Consider the following 14,210-nt stretch of genomic DNA (forward strand, 5'->3'; position numbering starts at 1 on the left):
TGATCAGGAAGGAGCAGGGCCCCCAAGGCACTCACACACGAGAGTCTTCCTGGGCAGCAGGCAGCAAGCAGCAAGCAGCAAGCAGTCCTTGTGAGGCTTCAGGCCCCGCCCTGGGCCAGGTGGTAAGTGGCAAGAGCAGGGCCCTCAGGCACTCACTCAGGGGAGTCCTCCTGGGCAGCAGGCAGCAAGCAGCAAGCAGCAAGCAGTCCTTGTGAGGCTTCAGGCCCCGCCCCAGGCCGGAGTCTCCTCTCCGGCTTTGCTCCTTTAAAACAAGCAGGCTCTGCTTCTCTCCCTCCTCCGCGGCAAGGAAACCACGATAGTAACCACCCTGAGACAAATCAAGAAAAATTGCGACCAACACTCTCCCCCAACAAGCACAGTGAGGTCAACACACACACACACACACACACACACACAGAGAGAGAGAGAGAGAGAGAGAGAGAGAACTGGCCCTAAAATCGCAGGGGCGCTGGGAGAGCCCAGGGGCGTAGGGAGAGTGAACGGGGAAGCAGCAGGAGGAGAACGATAGCTCAAGCACACACACACACAGCCCCTACAGTGGCTAATCCAAAATCGGACAGCAAAAAACTACAGGCAGGGACAGAGAGCAGGGGTTGTTTTAAAGCAGCCAACTCCCACTCTGCTTCTCTCCCTCCTCCCCTGCTCGGCTAGCTGACAGGAGCCGCTTACACCCGCTGTGCTGTTTCAAAGCGAGCCACGGACTGCTCACGACTGCAGCAGATTCCCCCGCCATCTGTAGGTATTCGCTGCATAAAGCGTGTTCTCCTTCATGGAGAGCACGTGTTGCGGTGGGGGCCGCCAGGACTCTCCAAAGTTGGGGGCGGGCTAATTGTTCATTGGCCACTGATGCGATTGGGGCTTCCCTTGTTGTTGGGAAGAAGTTAATGTTGCCATTTGTTGATTGACAGCCAGAAATACTAAAACTCCTAGCACGAGGCTAGGGCTTCCTCTTTTCGACAGTGCATCGGATTGCCCGTGCCCCCCTCCCTAGAATTAGGGTTGTTCGCTTTGACCTTGCTATGCCTGTCATGGGGTCGTCTGCTCTTGGGGCAGGGGCCTGGTAGGAATTTTGTCCATCTGGCTGATTGGCTGGGGCCATTTGGTTTTTGCCTACTGCGTAGCAAAACGTCACAACTTGTAAGGTTGCGGTTAGGCATTGGTTTATGGTTTGGTTGGTTGAGGGGCAGTGGTTGAGTACCTGCCCTTGGTAGATTGAGTGCCTGCCCCTCTAATGCTGCTGCTGCTGCTGCAAGGGATTCCATTAAAGGAATTGGGGGCTAACTATTGCTTGTCCACTCTGTCAAGGGGGCTCTGGCCATAGCAATGAGCTCCTGGTTGCATTTGGGGTGAGGGCAGGTTTCCTGCTCCGCGTAACCCCCAAGTGTATTCCCCTGTTCTGACTTTCGCATCGTGCGGAATGTCAGTCTGTTCCCCATGGTGGGGGCAGATAGTCACAACCAATGCCTAAGCAACCACTCACAAATTTGTATTTCAATAAAGTTGTGGCCAAAATTATGCCAAAAATCTTAAACAAAAATTCTGTGTGATGTGTGAGTTATTGGGGTGGCCCTGGGGACCTCGACACGCAACATGCACAGATATTTCCCCTTACTTTCTAGGAGGAAAAAACTGCGTGTTATGGAGCGAAAATTACGGTAATTGGACACTGGATTCCAGCTGTGTTTTATCTCCAGTTTCATTTGTGCACCACTTTCTTCTTGTTGTTTTCTCAAACAGTTTATAAATCTTCTAAATAAATGGTAAAGCAAAAGAAACCCCAATGAAATCCTAATAATAATAATAATAATAATAATAATAATAAACAACACAACTTGCTTACATCAAGTCTGATTTGGCCCTAAGAAACAGTCTTTGCCTATAAGCAGCGCTTTTTTTCTTTAAAAAAAAATGTTTAGGGGTACTCTCATTTTCCTACTCATATTGAAATACTGCCCCTCAATGAGGCTAAACTTAGATTCACAAAATGTGTAGGGGTATGCGTACCCCTGCGTCCCCCCAGAAAAAAGCACTGCCTATAGGTAAATATACTGTGTAGATGTGGACTGAGGGTCCTATCTAAACGGGACAAGAAGTTTCAAGGCATTAGAAGGTTTTTTAAAAAAATAAAAAAGAAGTCCACAAAACTTTGCATTTGACACTAATACAGCACATTAAAACACAGCCTATTTTTGCATTGCCATCAATTTAACATACTTGGGGAAAGTTCATATTCTGTGAAGAACTGAAAACAACAGCTTGTGAAGCACTCCAAACAACAGCACTTTCCATTTTAACATACACTCATTAGATATGGGCCAAAGCTCTCTTGGACAGGGAAATTAAGACAGAGAGGCAATGAGATGACCTGCCTTTGCGCGCATCAAATATCTGTTTGCACCAGATTTATAATTAGGTTTTTGTTTATTTTTCTTTCATGCACTTTTCTTTGAACTCACAAACAGCAGAGCTCCGGGATAATACATGAAAGGGAGAAAAAAATGTGTTTGTTTCCCAGGAAGGAGGTGGCTATGGCCACAGGCCAGCCTGTCTGTTGAGTCGCATGGTGCCTGTCTCACGCACCAAGGAAGGTGGGAGTCGAGAAGTGACATGAACTCATTGTGGGAGGAAAAACATTTGTGGATTTGTATAGCTTAAGAAAGATTTAAAACGTTGTTGGGGTGTGTGTAATTCTATCCCTTTATGACTGAGCCACACATCAAGATCTATCACAGCCTCTTTCAGCCCAAATACCTGACATCTTTCTAACTGTAGATAATATGAATGAATATGGTCCTTCTACAGAGAAATAATGGTTCTGTCACCACATCCTCTCCTTCTACCACCACTTTTAAAATTCCCAGCTTTAATATATAAACATAAATTACTAACTAGGGAAATGTCTTGCAACAATATTAGGGCAGTAGCTAGAAACAACTTGTCTCCCCACACCCCCAAGGCCAGGCCAGCCTGAGGAACCAGGTACACAGGAAAGACAGCTTGCTTCTATAGGAGGGTAAGGTGTGATGGTCAGGCAACAGGAAAGGGACCAGAGGCAGTGACTCATCAAGGAATGCCAAAGCAAGGATTCCCCATTGGGAACATAAGATGGGAAATGGAGAAATCCAGCCCATTCAGTGCCTGGCCTAAACATACATCCAATCCCCCACAATTCACGGGACAGTTTATTCCATTTTCCCACTGTTTTCCTAACTGTTATTTTCTGCATTATATTTAAGCTTCGACAAGACTTAGATCAAGTTTAGCGCTCATTTCTGTGTTCTTTGCAAATGGTGTTTTTCCCCCCTGAAAGCCAAAAACACTGAAATGAGCACTAAAATATATTCTGCTATACTTCCAAAAGTGTTTTTTGTGTTGCATGAAAGCTCAGTTTAACAGTTAAGGATATGTCGTGAGAATTGAATAAACTGTCGTGAATGCAGGCAGTGAAGAGCAAATGGGTCACTCAATGGATCCTAATTGATTTTGGGATGAGCCTCTTTCTACTCACCTCTAAGCAGGCTGCTGCAATGTATACATACCAGATGTGAAACACTTGTGGCAAGCCAGAAGCAGCAAGTGATGGGAATCTGGGGCCAGGCACAGAGGTGAACAATTTGCGGCCCACAGATTAGAGATGCCAGATGGGGGAGTGGGCATTTGGGCTGTGTAGGACATGAGCTCTGTAGCTCTGTAAGATAGAACAGGAATGGCTGCCTAGTTGAAGACAGAAGAGAGAAGAAGAATAGCTCTGGGATCTGATAAGCACTACAGTGGAGGAGTGGAGAGCTCAATCATAATATTCTGCTTAGGATGTCCTGTTCCTTGAATATTGCCACAGTCCTTTTACTGAAGTGCCCCTCTCAATTTTCTAAAGACATTTCTCAGTCCAGTCATTACTGATTCATTTATATCTGCTTTGTTTCAATTGTTGCAGGAGAAGAGTCATCTGTAAAAGTATCCAGTCATGTATTACAGAGGGTTGGACTAGATGATCCTCAGGGTCCCTTCCAACTCTACCATTCTATGATTCTATGGCTGAAGGTTTGCAAACAAGTACCCACTTTACATCTCTGCCTAAGGTTTTGGTTAAGCATTTGTCAGGTGCTAAAATATAAGCATGGCTGGCTGTGCAAATTATAACTGAAAAGAAATATTAATCCTAGAAAGCATAATCAGGTTAACAAGGGTGCCGGCATAATTTCACAAACATTTCATATCTTGCTTCATTGACTCTGAACACAAAACAATGACTTACTAGCATAGCTATATGGCACTGCACTCAAAAATACAACCAAACCTTTTCCTGAAGCCCCAATATCTCATTTTGCTCCCACGGAGAGATTTTCTGCATTAGCTTAACTACTGACTAAAGTAATCTGATCACTGCTGGAACACCAAGGCTCGAAGACACAGTAAATAAAAATCTCAGTTTTAGTATACAGAAGCCTAGCAAAGGATTAAGCTGCTTTTGCAAACAAATCAGACTCTGAAAGTTGATGAGCCATATATGAAATAAGCACAAAACTAAAAAGGAAGTACAGCTCCGAGAAATGGGATTAGGAAAATAACTTAATTCGTTATTGAACCTCATATAATGCAATATACAATTAAAAAGAAAAGAGTTTCTTTAGGAAATCAGTAGCTCCTTTACATTACTGTTTGATGCACAATTTTGTAAGAGTCTATAACTCTTCTTTTTAAAAGAGCTATAATTCCCTTGAATTTACATCTTCAAAGCATTCTTAAATCACTCAACTATGCAAGACATCTTATCTTTTAGAGCAGTGCTGGGGAACCTGTGGCCCTCCAGATGTGGCTAGACTACAACTCCCATCATCTCTGACTATTGGTCATGCTGGCTGGCGCTCATGGGAGTTGTAGACCAGAAACACTTCAATGGCCACAGGTTCCCCAGACCAAACTGAGTGAGAAACTATTCATGCAATTAGCAATTGTGTGAACTACTTTGAAAAAGTAAACAGGATGTGTGAGGAAGCTCAGTCTAAACTGAGACCTTGTAGGGGGGAGGATATTTAACTCCTTACTCCATGCTACAGTCCCAATCCAGATTAGCCACACCCACACCCACATTTGCACTGGGGTAAGTGTTTCCACTGGCACCTCAACCATACTGAGCTGTTCACATTAAGGGGTTCCACTGTAGACATCTGTGCTCAACGTGTGGGTGCAGGTTGTTGAGGGTGGGCCCAGTACCCTGACCCTCACTTCTCTATTTATACACGAGAGCTTTCCACACATCTGGTATGTACAGGGAGCGCTGCTTAACCAGACATAATAGCATTGCTTAAAGGAGGTACACACAGCACACCAGAAATAAAGGACCTACAAATCCTAAGAAAGCAGAGGCTCCCTTAGGCTGTAACACAACTGAGGCCAGTAAACCATTTCTATGGTAAAGTTACAATATTCAAAGGTTAGATCATTATCAATCTTGGGATCATTGATCTACTTACAGAGCATAGCGATGAACACTGTGACAGAAGTGCAGCTATGCTGACTTTTATTAAGAACCGCAATGGTTTTTAGAAAAGGAGTATAAGCTCACCACTTCTTCATGCCTGCATTTTCTTACATTAATTCCATTAATCTGTTGAGTTTAAAAAAAAGAAAAGACAATTTTGAGCATTGGCTTCATTTAGGTTAGACTTCACATTATACTTGGGACTAAAACCTGGCAAAAGTGAATGGGTTTGCCTACCTGTAGAATTGCATCTCCTATGAACAGCAAGCCTGAGAGTTCCGCTAAAAAGAAAGAGAAAATAAAGGAAAGGTGTGCTTTTCATTTCAACCTTTCCTCTATATTTTTCCATTAGCTGCATCAGTGGAGCAGGATGTGAGCAGGACAATGAGAAATAGGTGACAAAAGAAAACAAATCCATGACAGGTTTCATATTTCACATTTACATAGATAATTAATATTTTCTGAAAGTATTATTGAGGAAATTTAATTCCCCTTTTGCATCTAGGACATGTTTCTAGTCCTGAACCCTGAAAATGTAAAGAACAGCTGCAGCTCTTGTTTCTAAATACAGTTATCAGGCTTAAAGGCTGCAGTGGATCTTGTGATCTGAGTGACATTTTGCAGGGATTCTGCTAGAGATTGACATATCTGTCTATTTCTTGACCAGGTCACTTTCCATCCAGTTTCTGTGCTTTAAAAAAATCTGCCCAAAAGACATTTAAATATAAATCTCTGATCTCAAAGTAAACATTTTAAATGCATTTTTTTTGGGGGGGGGGGTTAGCTAAGAAGAGCATCACAACTCTCACAGAAGTGCAAACTCAGATGGACAGCTAGGTTCCAATTTGCACATTAGTCTGTGATGTGCATTCAGCCTCAAAACTCTAGCCAAAGAAGGGAACTGCTATGGAATTTGCTCTTGCTGGCCACAGTCCACCTCCTCCTCAACCTTATGCACAACTTGACTGAAACCTAATTGGATACATATTAGTGCACCCTAGGCTTCTGGGGTGTTTTGTTCTGCAGATGGCGCTCCATGAAAACAGAAGCTTCTCATGCATTTTGGGAATGCTTGGCACACTGCATGCACACCACAGCTACAATAATCTGTGCTGTACATATAAAACGGTTCAGGGACAATAATTAGGCTTGTATTGAAGAGGGTTTTAAAGCATGTGAGCCTAAAATTCACAAAGGAAATTCTATTTTACTTTAAATGTGCAAAGCGTGAGGAAGGGTTGCAGGCCCCGTGCTCCCTGCATCTGCCTTGTGTCTCCAGCATTTCCACATATGGCAGGGAGAGAACCCTGTCTGAAATCCTGGACGGCTGCTTCCTGTTACTGTAAACAATCAGGGGTGCAGGAAGGCAGGCGGTGGGGGCAGTCAGCCCTGGGTGTCACCACTGAGGTGGTTGACAAAATGCCGGGTGGCACTCACCGCGGGGCCTGCAGCGTGCTCGAGCGAGGCATCTCTCCTGGGAGTGACGCAGTGGCTTGGGTGCCCACAGGCTCCCACTGCCCCAAATGGTCTGCCTGCCACCTCCTCCACAGCTGTAGGGCAACTGAGTGGGAGGAGGCTGTCAGAGGCCCCACGGGGCGTCCTGCCCTGGCTCGCCATGCCCCTGTGAGTGGCTCGCCACGCCCCTGGGCGCAGGGTACGCATGCTGCCCCAGACGCCCAATCGGCTTGCTCTGCCACTGTAATCAATACCAAACTAGATGAACCAATGGATTTAACCCAGCATGAAGCAGCTTCATATGTTCCTTAAAAATATCCTGCCATGCACATTTATGGCCCAGATTTCTTTTTTTTTTTTTTTTTCTTAACTATTCAGTTATTCCTCCCCAGTCTGAAATGTATAAACCTGGTGATACTTTGCTGGATCCCCTGAGCAAATAGCCTGGCACGGATACTTACCTCGTTGTTCTTTTGAAATTTTGGAAACAACCACTGGAATATTATGCTCCGCTCCGCCCTATGAGATGAAAATAACCACATTTTACTGAGCCTGTTGTCAGTTTATAAATATTATTACATTTCTTTGAAGTTTTTACTTCATTTTAAGTTTGTTTTATTCAAAGGGGTAAAGATTTTCTGTTTCACAATTCTGTTTAAAAATAGGCATATGAATGCAATCAGCTCCATTGTTAGGGAGGGGGGGGGGGAAGTCTGTTGGAAGCATCAGCAGACCAGGGTGTGAACGGAACAATGTGGAACTGTTGACAAAAGAAAGCAAACTCACTGCAGGTTCCCCCAGATTCTCCAGAGATTACCGTATGGAGCCCACTTTATAATAAGAAAAATAGGCCCAGTTCTGAAACAGTAGCCATGCTGTGATCATTTTGTCGTGCTGACAAGGAACAGATAAACAAAGCCATACAATAGAAAGCAAGAATATTGGACATTTGATTAAAATGAATGTGAAGGTTTTCTTTGCTGCTTTCCATTTTCTTTTTCTCATTGTAACATAGCACAAAAAGTCAGTAGGAAAATGAATAAGAAATAAGAGATGAAAAGGAGAATTCTAAGAAAAGTAACAGGTTGTCCTTAAAAGCGGGGGAGGAATGGAAGTGGAAATCAAAATAAGCTGCTCAGTTTCTGTGCTGGGTTTTTTATATAGAAAAATAAACAGAATAAAAAACCCCACAAACTCTTCAACTAAATATGATTAAGCATAGTTTTGGTCCTTATGCTTTCTTATCCTAGAAGCAATTCTGAAACATCAATGTTAATGTCAGATTTCATATTCTTCAAACAATGCCTTTATATTTTTAGCCTTTCCAGACTTTGAAAGTATAAATTGGATTATTGCAGAAAGATTCAAATCTCTAGCCTTGTTCACCTTTTTCAAACCAAGGTTGCACTGTTCAATTCACACAATGACTTCACCAAGCAACTGACTTCATCAAGCAACTCTTACAACCCTGAGTGACACCAAGTGCAGCAAATGATAAAGGTAAAGGTAAAGGTACCCCTGCCCATACGGGCCAGTCTTGCCGGACTCTAGGGTTGTGCGCTCATCTCACTCTAAAGGCCGGGAGCCAGCGCTGTCTGCAGACACTTCCGGGTCACGTGGCCAGCGTGACAAGCTGCATCTGGTGAGCCAGCGCAGCACACGGAACGCCGTTTACCTTCCCGCTAGTAAGCGGTCCCTATTTATCTACTTGCACCCGAGGGTGCTTTCGAACTGCTAGGTTGGCAGGCACTGGGACCGAGCGATGGGAGCGCACCCCGCCGCGGGGATTCGAACCGCCGACCTTTCAATCGGCAAGTCCCGACCTTTCAATCGGCTTTAACCCACAGCGCACCCGCGTCCCTCTGCAGCAAATGATATTTGGTTCATATTGGCACACCAATACAAGTCACCAACATTCATAAGGCAAGAGATACTGTTTTGGCAATAATCTTTGGTTGCAGACTCTGTTGGACAGAAAGTTAACTACCCCTGAACTAGTTTTCACCTAACTGGTAGAGCATCGTTAACTTTATGTTTGGGGTGAGGAGGGTGGGGTGCAGATACTCTCCCTTCACAGAGCAAAGCTTAGTGGTTGGGACTTCATGCACACAGAGAAATGAGAACACAGATTAGTGGGAAGTCCAAAGCAATGGCCAGTCAGCAACTTTGGGAGGAGAAATACAAGGAATACTAGGAACTGACAGTAGCATAGTAGAAACTATTGTGGTGATTTTGAAGCTGGTCAGGAAGTCAGAGTTAGTTGTTAGACGCAGTGAGTATTTAAGCAGGGGTGAATCTGGGCTTTATTTCACCCAGGTCAAAGACGCGATTTAGCACACACACCCCATGCATATTTGTGCATATATACACACAGGTGGGGAGCCTCAGTAGAGCCCCTCTGGAGGCTTCACCCAGGGCAAAAAACCTGGCAAGACTCTCCCCCTCCCTTAGCTGCAGCTCTGATCTATGGAAAGGTTTGGAGTCCCATAAATGAGTTAGCCTGATCCAAGCCCACCTCTCTATCCCTTAAGTTTGGGACGGGGACAGATGTTGCTGAACTACACTCCCATAATCCTTGATCAGGTGGAAGGGAGTTCAACAGCATCTGGAGGTCCATCCTGATCCTGTGAGTGAGGAGACCATGAGGAATTGGGCAAAAGCATAAAAATGAAATGCAGATATTGAGAGGTTTGTGGGGATTTTCCTACAGCATGAGGGATGTAACTTGTAAATGCTTAGTTGATATGGGAAAATGAACAAGGAGAGAAAGAGAACTGCTAATGAAACAGAAGGGCATCAGAAAAAAATATCAGGACTCTTAGCTTCTATTTCCGCTTTGACTAGCTACTAAGAACACAGGAAAGGGTCAAAAAGTAGGTCTCTGGAAGCTAATAGTGTAGTAATGACAATCCCTGCCCCTCTTTTTAGGATATAGAGATATTCTTAGGCTTGCTGAGTATTAGTACCAGGTTATGCATTGGGGGGTTTTTATAACCACAGTCAACATCTTTTGAAGTGCACGAATGGACCAACATAGATTTTGAGAAAGTAAAAGTTGACCCTAAATTCCTACTGTCATTTCATGTGAATTCCTTCTGTTCTCCTACATCTGGTATTGTATGTCATTACGTCTGTTGTTAGCTCTTTTTAAAATACAGCCAAGGATTCTGTTTCAGAACCCCAATTAAAAGCATGAACAGTAATTTGAGGCAATTAATATTATGATGGTAGACTGAGCAAGCTATCTGAAATTAACTGAATGTATGAAAGGTGAATACAATTTTTGGATTTTGTCCAGAGTAATAATTTTCTTATGCTTATAAACCAGTGGAAATCTGTATTGCAAAAAAAAAGAAGTTAATTGTCTTCCAGTCCCTAGCATTCTGAACTTTCTTCAGCATCATCATAAATTATATAGTAGCTTTAAAAAAGAAAAAAAAAATCTACCAGTGTTCCAATGTTTAAATTCTTAGTTCAGGCATGCTTACACAACTTACTCTCTTTTCTGTTTCTAGACATGAAAAAAATAACAGCATGTAATGGCTTTAAACAACAACAAAAAATCTTGTTCCCATTTTCATTCTTATGGGATTTTAGCCATAGTGCACTAATTAGCATTTGGTTTAATTAGGTAGTTCTGCTAAAATAAACACACCAGACTCATTTTAAGAACTGGAAAGTTTTTGTTTTTTTCAAGTTCCTACTCAATGAGAATGCAAGAGAACTACATTTTATTTTCCCCTCAAATCATATTTCATAAGTTCATTTTTGAAAAACATATACCAATGTTGTTTTGCATTCATAGATAACAGCTAAGATTTCTGTACTAAAGAGATTTTTTTAAAAGCTCTGTTCAAAAGAGATTTGTTGCTTTATATGGTGTTTCAGAGCTATAATGTACCATTTAAAATTATCTCCCTTTTTATGTTTCCTAAGCTTTTCTAAGGTAGGTATTTGGAGGGGGGAGAGAGAAACCAATCCTCATGTGGATTAATCATTCCATCTGTAATACAATGAACACAGTGGAGAAATAGGACTATTTTCAATCTTATTAGCAAGCAACTATGAAATTAATAAATAGTTTATGGGAACTCACTGGCTATTTAGTGAGCCTGCCATTGTGTTCATTAACAAGTAATTAAAATTAAAGGACCACTGAACAAAAGACAAGACTACACAGATGAAATATACTTTTAAAATATATACAAAACCTTATAAGTACAAATGAATCTTAATGGGATATTGCCTCTATTGTTCCTCCATTAACTATGGGGGAAATTTTTTCAACTGATTATCTATTGTAAAGATCAGCCAATACAGACCTTTCATTGAAATTGCAGGTAATAATACAATCAAGCACCTTTTGATCTCATTAAATGCATTATTCACAAGCCAAATGGCATTTCTGATTGAACATAGGAAACAGTTGGGGAAATGCAACCTACCTTTATACTTAATCCAAATCCTCCTACGGCTTGTCTTCTAATTGTTACAGTCCTTTCCTGAAAGAGTAAGCCAAGTTCAGTTCTATTCAGATTTAATATTTCTTATGAAAATAGGCTTGCACACTATATCTCCATTTTGGAGTTTTGAATTTCAACATTAAAAAATAAGGAACTGCTCTTTCTGGGTTTTTTTCTAATCGTAAAGTGACAAATTAGTTACATAAAACAAATGCCAATGAGTTGCCACATGCAAACACTTAGTGCTAGGCAATTCTTCTAAAATATGTGTCCAGGTATCCAATATAACACAGAGATAAACCTGCAGTCACTTTTCAATAGCATATAGGAGTATTTTCAGAAATCAGCCCCTCATATGTTCCCATGAAGCGGGGTGAAAATCCATCCTTATTTATCTAGTGGTGCCTGCTATTATACACCCTAGGGGATCACAGTAATAACCAGACCATTTGCATGCAGAAAAAATACACAATACAATACTAATACCTCAGCTGTATCACCAGAACACTAAAACAATCCTGACACATATACAGTGGGGCTGATCCACTGGAGCTGCTGGATCACAGCCCTCCCACTGAAAATAGGAACAGATGTGTAGCTGAAAACAACACATGGATTCAAAAAGTATACCAAAATTTCTAAACAAGAAAATCATACTTTGATCCTCTTACATGGAAGTTCTTTCCCTGTTCACTGATGATTAATATCTTTTGGGGTGTGTGGTTTTTTAAAGAAAGAAGGTGATAATGGCACTCTGCACACGTGAAATGGCACACTTTCCTAAATATGTGCTGTGCAAGTCCTACCATGATGAAAACAGCAAGTTTAGAAAATGCAGCCCTACCAAGTCAAAATGTCACCAGCTGCCACTGTGTGCAGCACAAACACTACCCACAATTACACCGAACGTTTCCTGACCTAAAATGAATATTGAGTCATGGATACACTGACAAATGGCAGTGGGTTAACTCCATCTCAAAAGCATCCCTGAGTGGCCCATTTTACTCTCTCCATATGTGAAAATGGGTGTCATTTATTCCCATGAAAGGAATGGAAAATACTACATTTGGAGATGCTGTACGGTTAGGATAATTGTGTTAGATATAGTGTCAACAAAAGTCTCTGATCAGACTCACGTAGAAAGAAACCCTCTTCACCACAAGAAATAAGTTTTAAAGCTTTACTTGTGGTGAAGAGGGTTTCTTTCTACACGAGTCTGATCAGATACTTTTCACTGACACTATACCTAACACTTGGTGTTTAAACATTTAGTTACAAAACAGTAACTCTTGCAGAACAACAAAATGCTACATTGCGTATTAGTAATGAGTTCCCATCTTTTAAAGTCCAGTAAGTTCCTTCCCCGGATCCCACAGTAAGTCCATGCTGCTTAAAAGCAAAGGTTGTGTCTCTCTCTGCTGTAACACAGAGAGAGACACCACTCAAAAAACAACAGAGCAAACTGTTTCCCTGCACATAGCACCAAACACAGAGAAGCTCAGGGTACGAGTTAGGAAAAATACCTCATAAACCAGTCACAAGACTCAGCCTGCCCCACCCTAGAGTGGAAAACCACCAGTCCTCTGCAACGGGTAGTCCAACGTATTCAAACACATATAACATTTATCTACATTAAACTCATAACTTCAACAAATTGCTCCCAGTACTGTGTGGTCTAACCTTCAGTGAAATTGATCCTTCAAGAGCAAGGGCTCACAATACATGTCTGGGAGGCAGTTATCCAATAAATGTGGGAGAAGCAAAGTTCAGCTAAAAGGGTAGAAATGTGTAGTGCTAGAACAATTGTTCCATCAGTGCAAGCATTTCTGCTCGCCAAATGGAACAACCTCCCCTCTTCTGCCACCAGGTTAGATGTGGGAAGGCACAGAAAGTGCAGAGGAGGAGGAGGAGGAGGAGGAAAGCCCCATTGTAGTAGTAGGAGTCCTTGCACCGGCTTCCGCTAGCACACACCACGTTGGTTGAATCAGACCCTCCATATCTAATCACTAGACAATTATTCAAATAGCATACAGCAGAAATAGACAATACTTTGAACAAAGAGTCTTTTGGGATGAGCCTAGTCATTTATAATCTCATCTCAGTTCCTGAGGAAATAAAGAAAAGGGCTCAAAAGTGTCAACTATGACAATTGTTCTAGCAGGAAAAGTAAATCCCATCTTCACATCGATATGTTATCTAATGGGTTGTGCATTTAATCTTCAGATAACATGCAGCCAGGCTAACCAAGCAGAGCACATCATTCGTTACCTTCTAAAACAATATTCTGGAAATGTAGGCTGTAACACTGTACGGGAAATTAAAAATATCATGCATTTATGCCAAGGCATTATTTAAATGTCATCTAGATATAAGCAATAGGTGTTCTGACATATTAAGGAAATGCAAATGGGAATGATAAATCCATGTTAAAAAACACAAAAACTGGATATGATCTGGTAGAATTGCAGGGATATGGTTTGATGATCTTAAGCAACTCTTAAATTCTCTTTGGGTAGAGACAATGGGTAACTCAGCATCAACATAAAGTTAGATACTGGATCAGAAAGAACAGCCTCTGAATACCAGTGACTAGGGAACAACAGTGGGAAAAGGCTATTCTCTCATGTCTAGCTTGTGGAGTTCCAAAGGGCATCTGGTTGGCCCCTGTGGGAAACAGGATGCTAGATTAGACAAGTCTTTGGTCAGATCAAGCAAAGCTCTTTTTATATCTCCATAACACTCTGCTCTTGGCTTTAGAGTTCTTAAGCAACCTTAATACTTGATTATTG

The 14,210-nt window shown here is 42.0% G+C and overlaps 1 protein-coding gene across 3 annotated transcripts in view; it reads right to left on the reverse strand.

Annotated features, from left to right (window-relative positions):
• The window catches only part of SNTG1 (syntrophin gamma 1), a 224,270-nt gene that overhangs the window by 87,726 nt on the left and 122,334 nt on the right, over positions 1-14,210 (reverse strand). For all 3 annotated transcript variants that reach the window (XM_081874379.1, XM_081874378.1, XM_081874380.1), the window contains 4 exons: positions 11,404-11,460; positions 7,420-7,477; positions 5,741-5,784; positions 5,588-5,629 (listed from right to left, as the gene is read on the reverse strand). In XM_081874379.1, the coding sequence (XP_081730505.1) occupies positions 5,588-5,629; positions 5,741-5,784; positions 7,420-7,477; positions 11,404-11,460 (201 nt within the window). The remainder of the gene's footprint in view (positions 1-5,587; positions 5,630-5,740; positions 5,785-7,419; positions 7,478-11,403; positions 11,461-14,210) is intronic.

Source organism: Podarcis erhardii (genome assembly GCF_964252035.2).
Source record: "Podarcis erhardii genome assembly, chromosome: 8".
Lineage (NCBI taxonomy): Eukaryota > Metazoa > Chordata > Lepidosauria > Squamata > Lacertidae > Podarcis > Podarcis erhardii.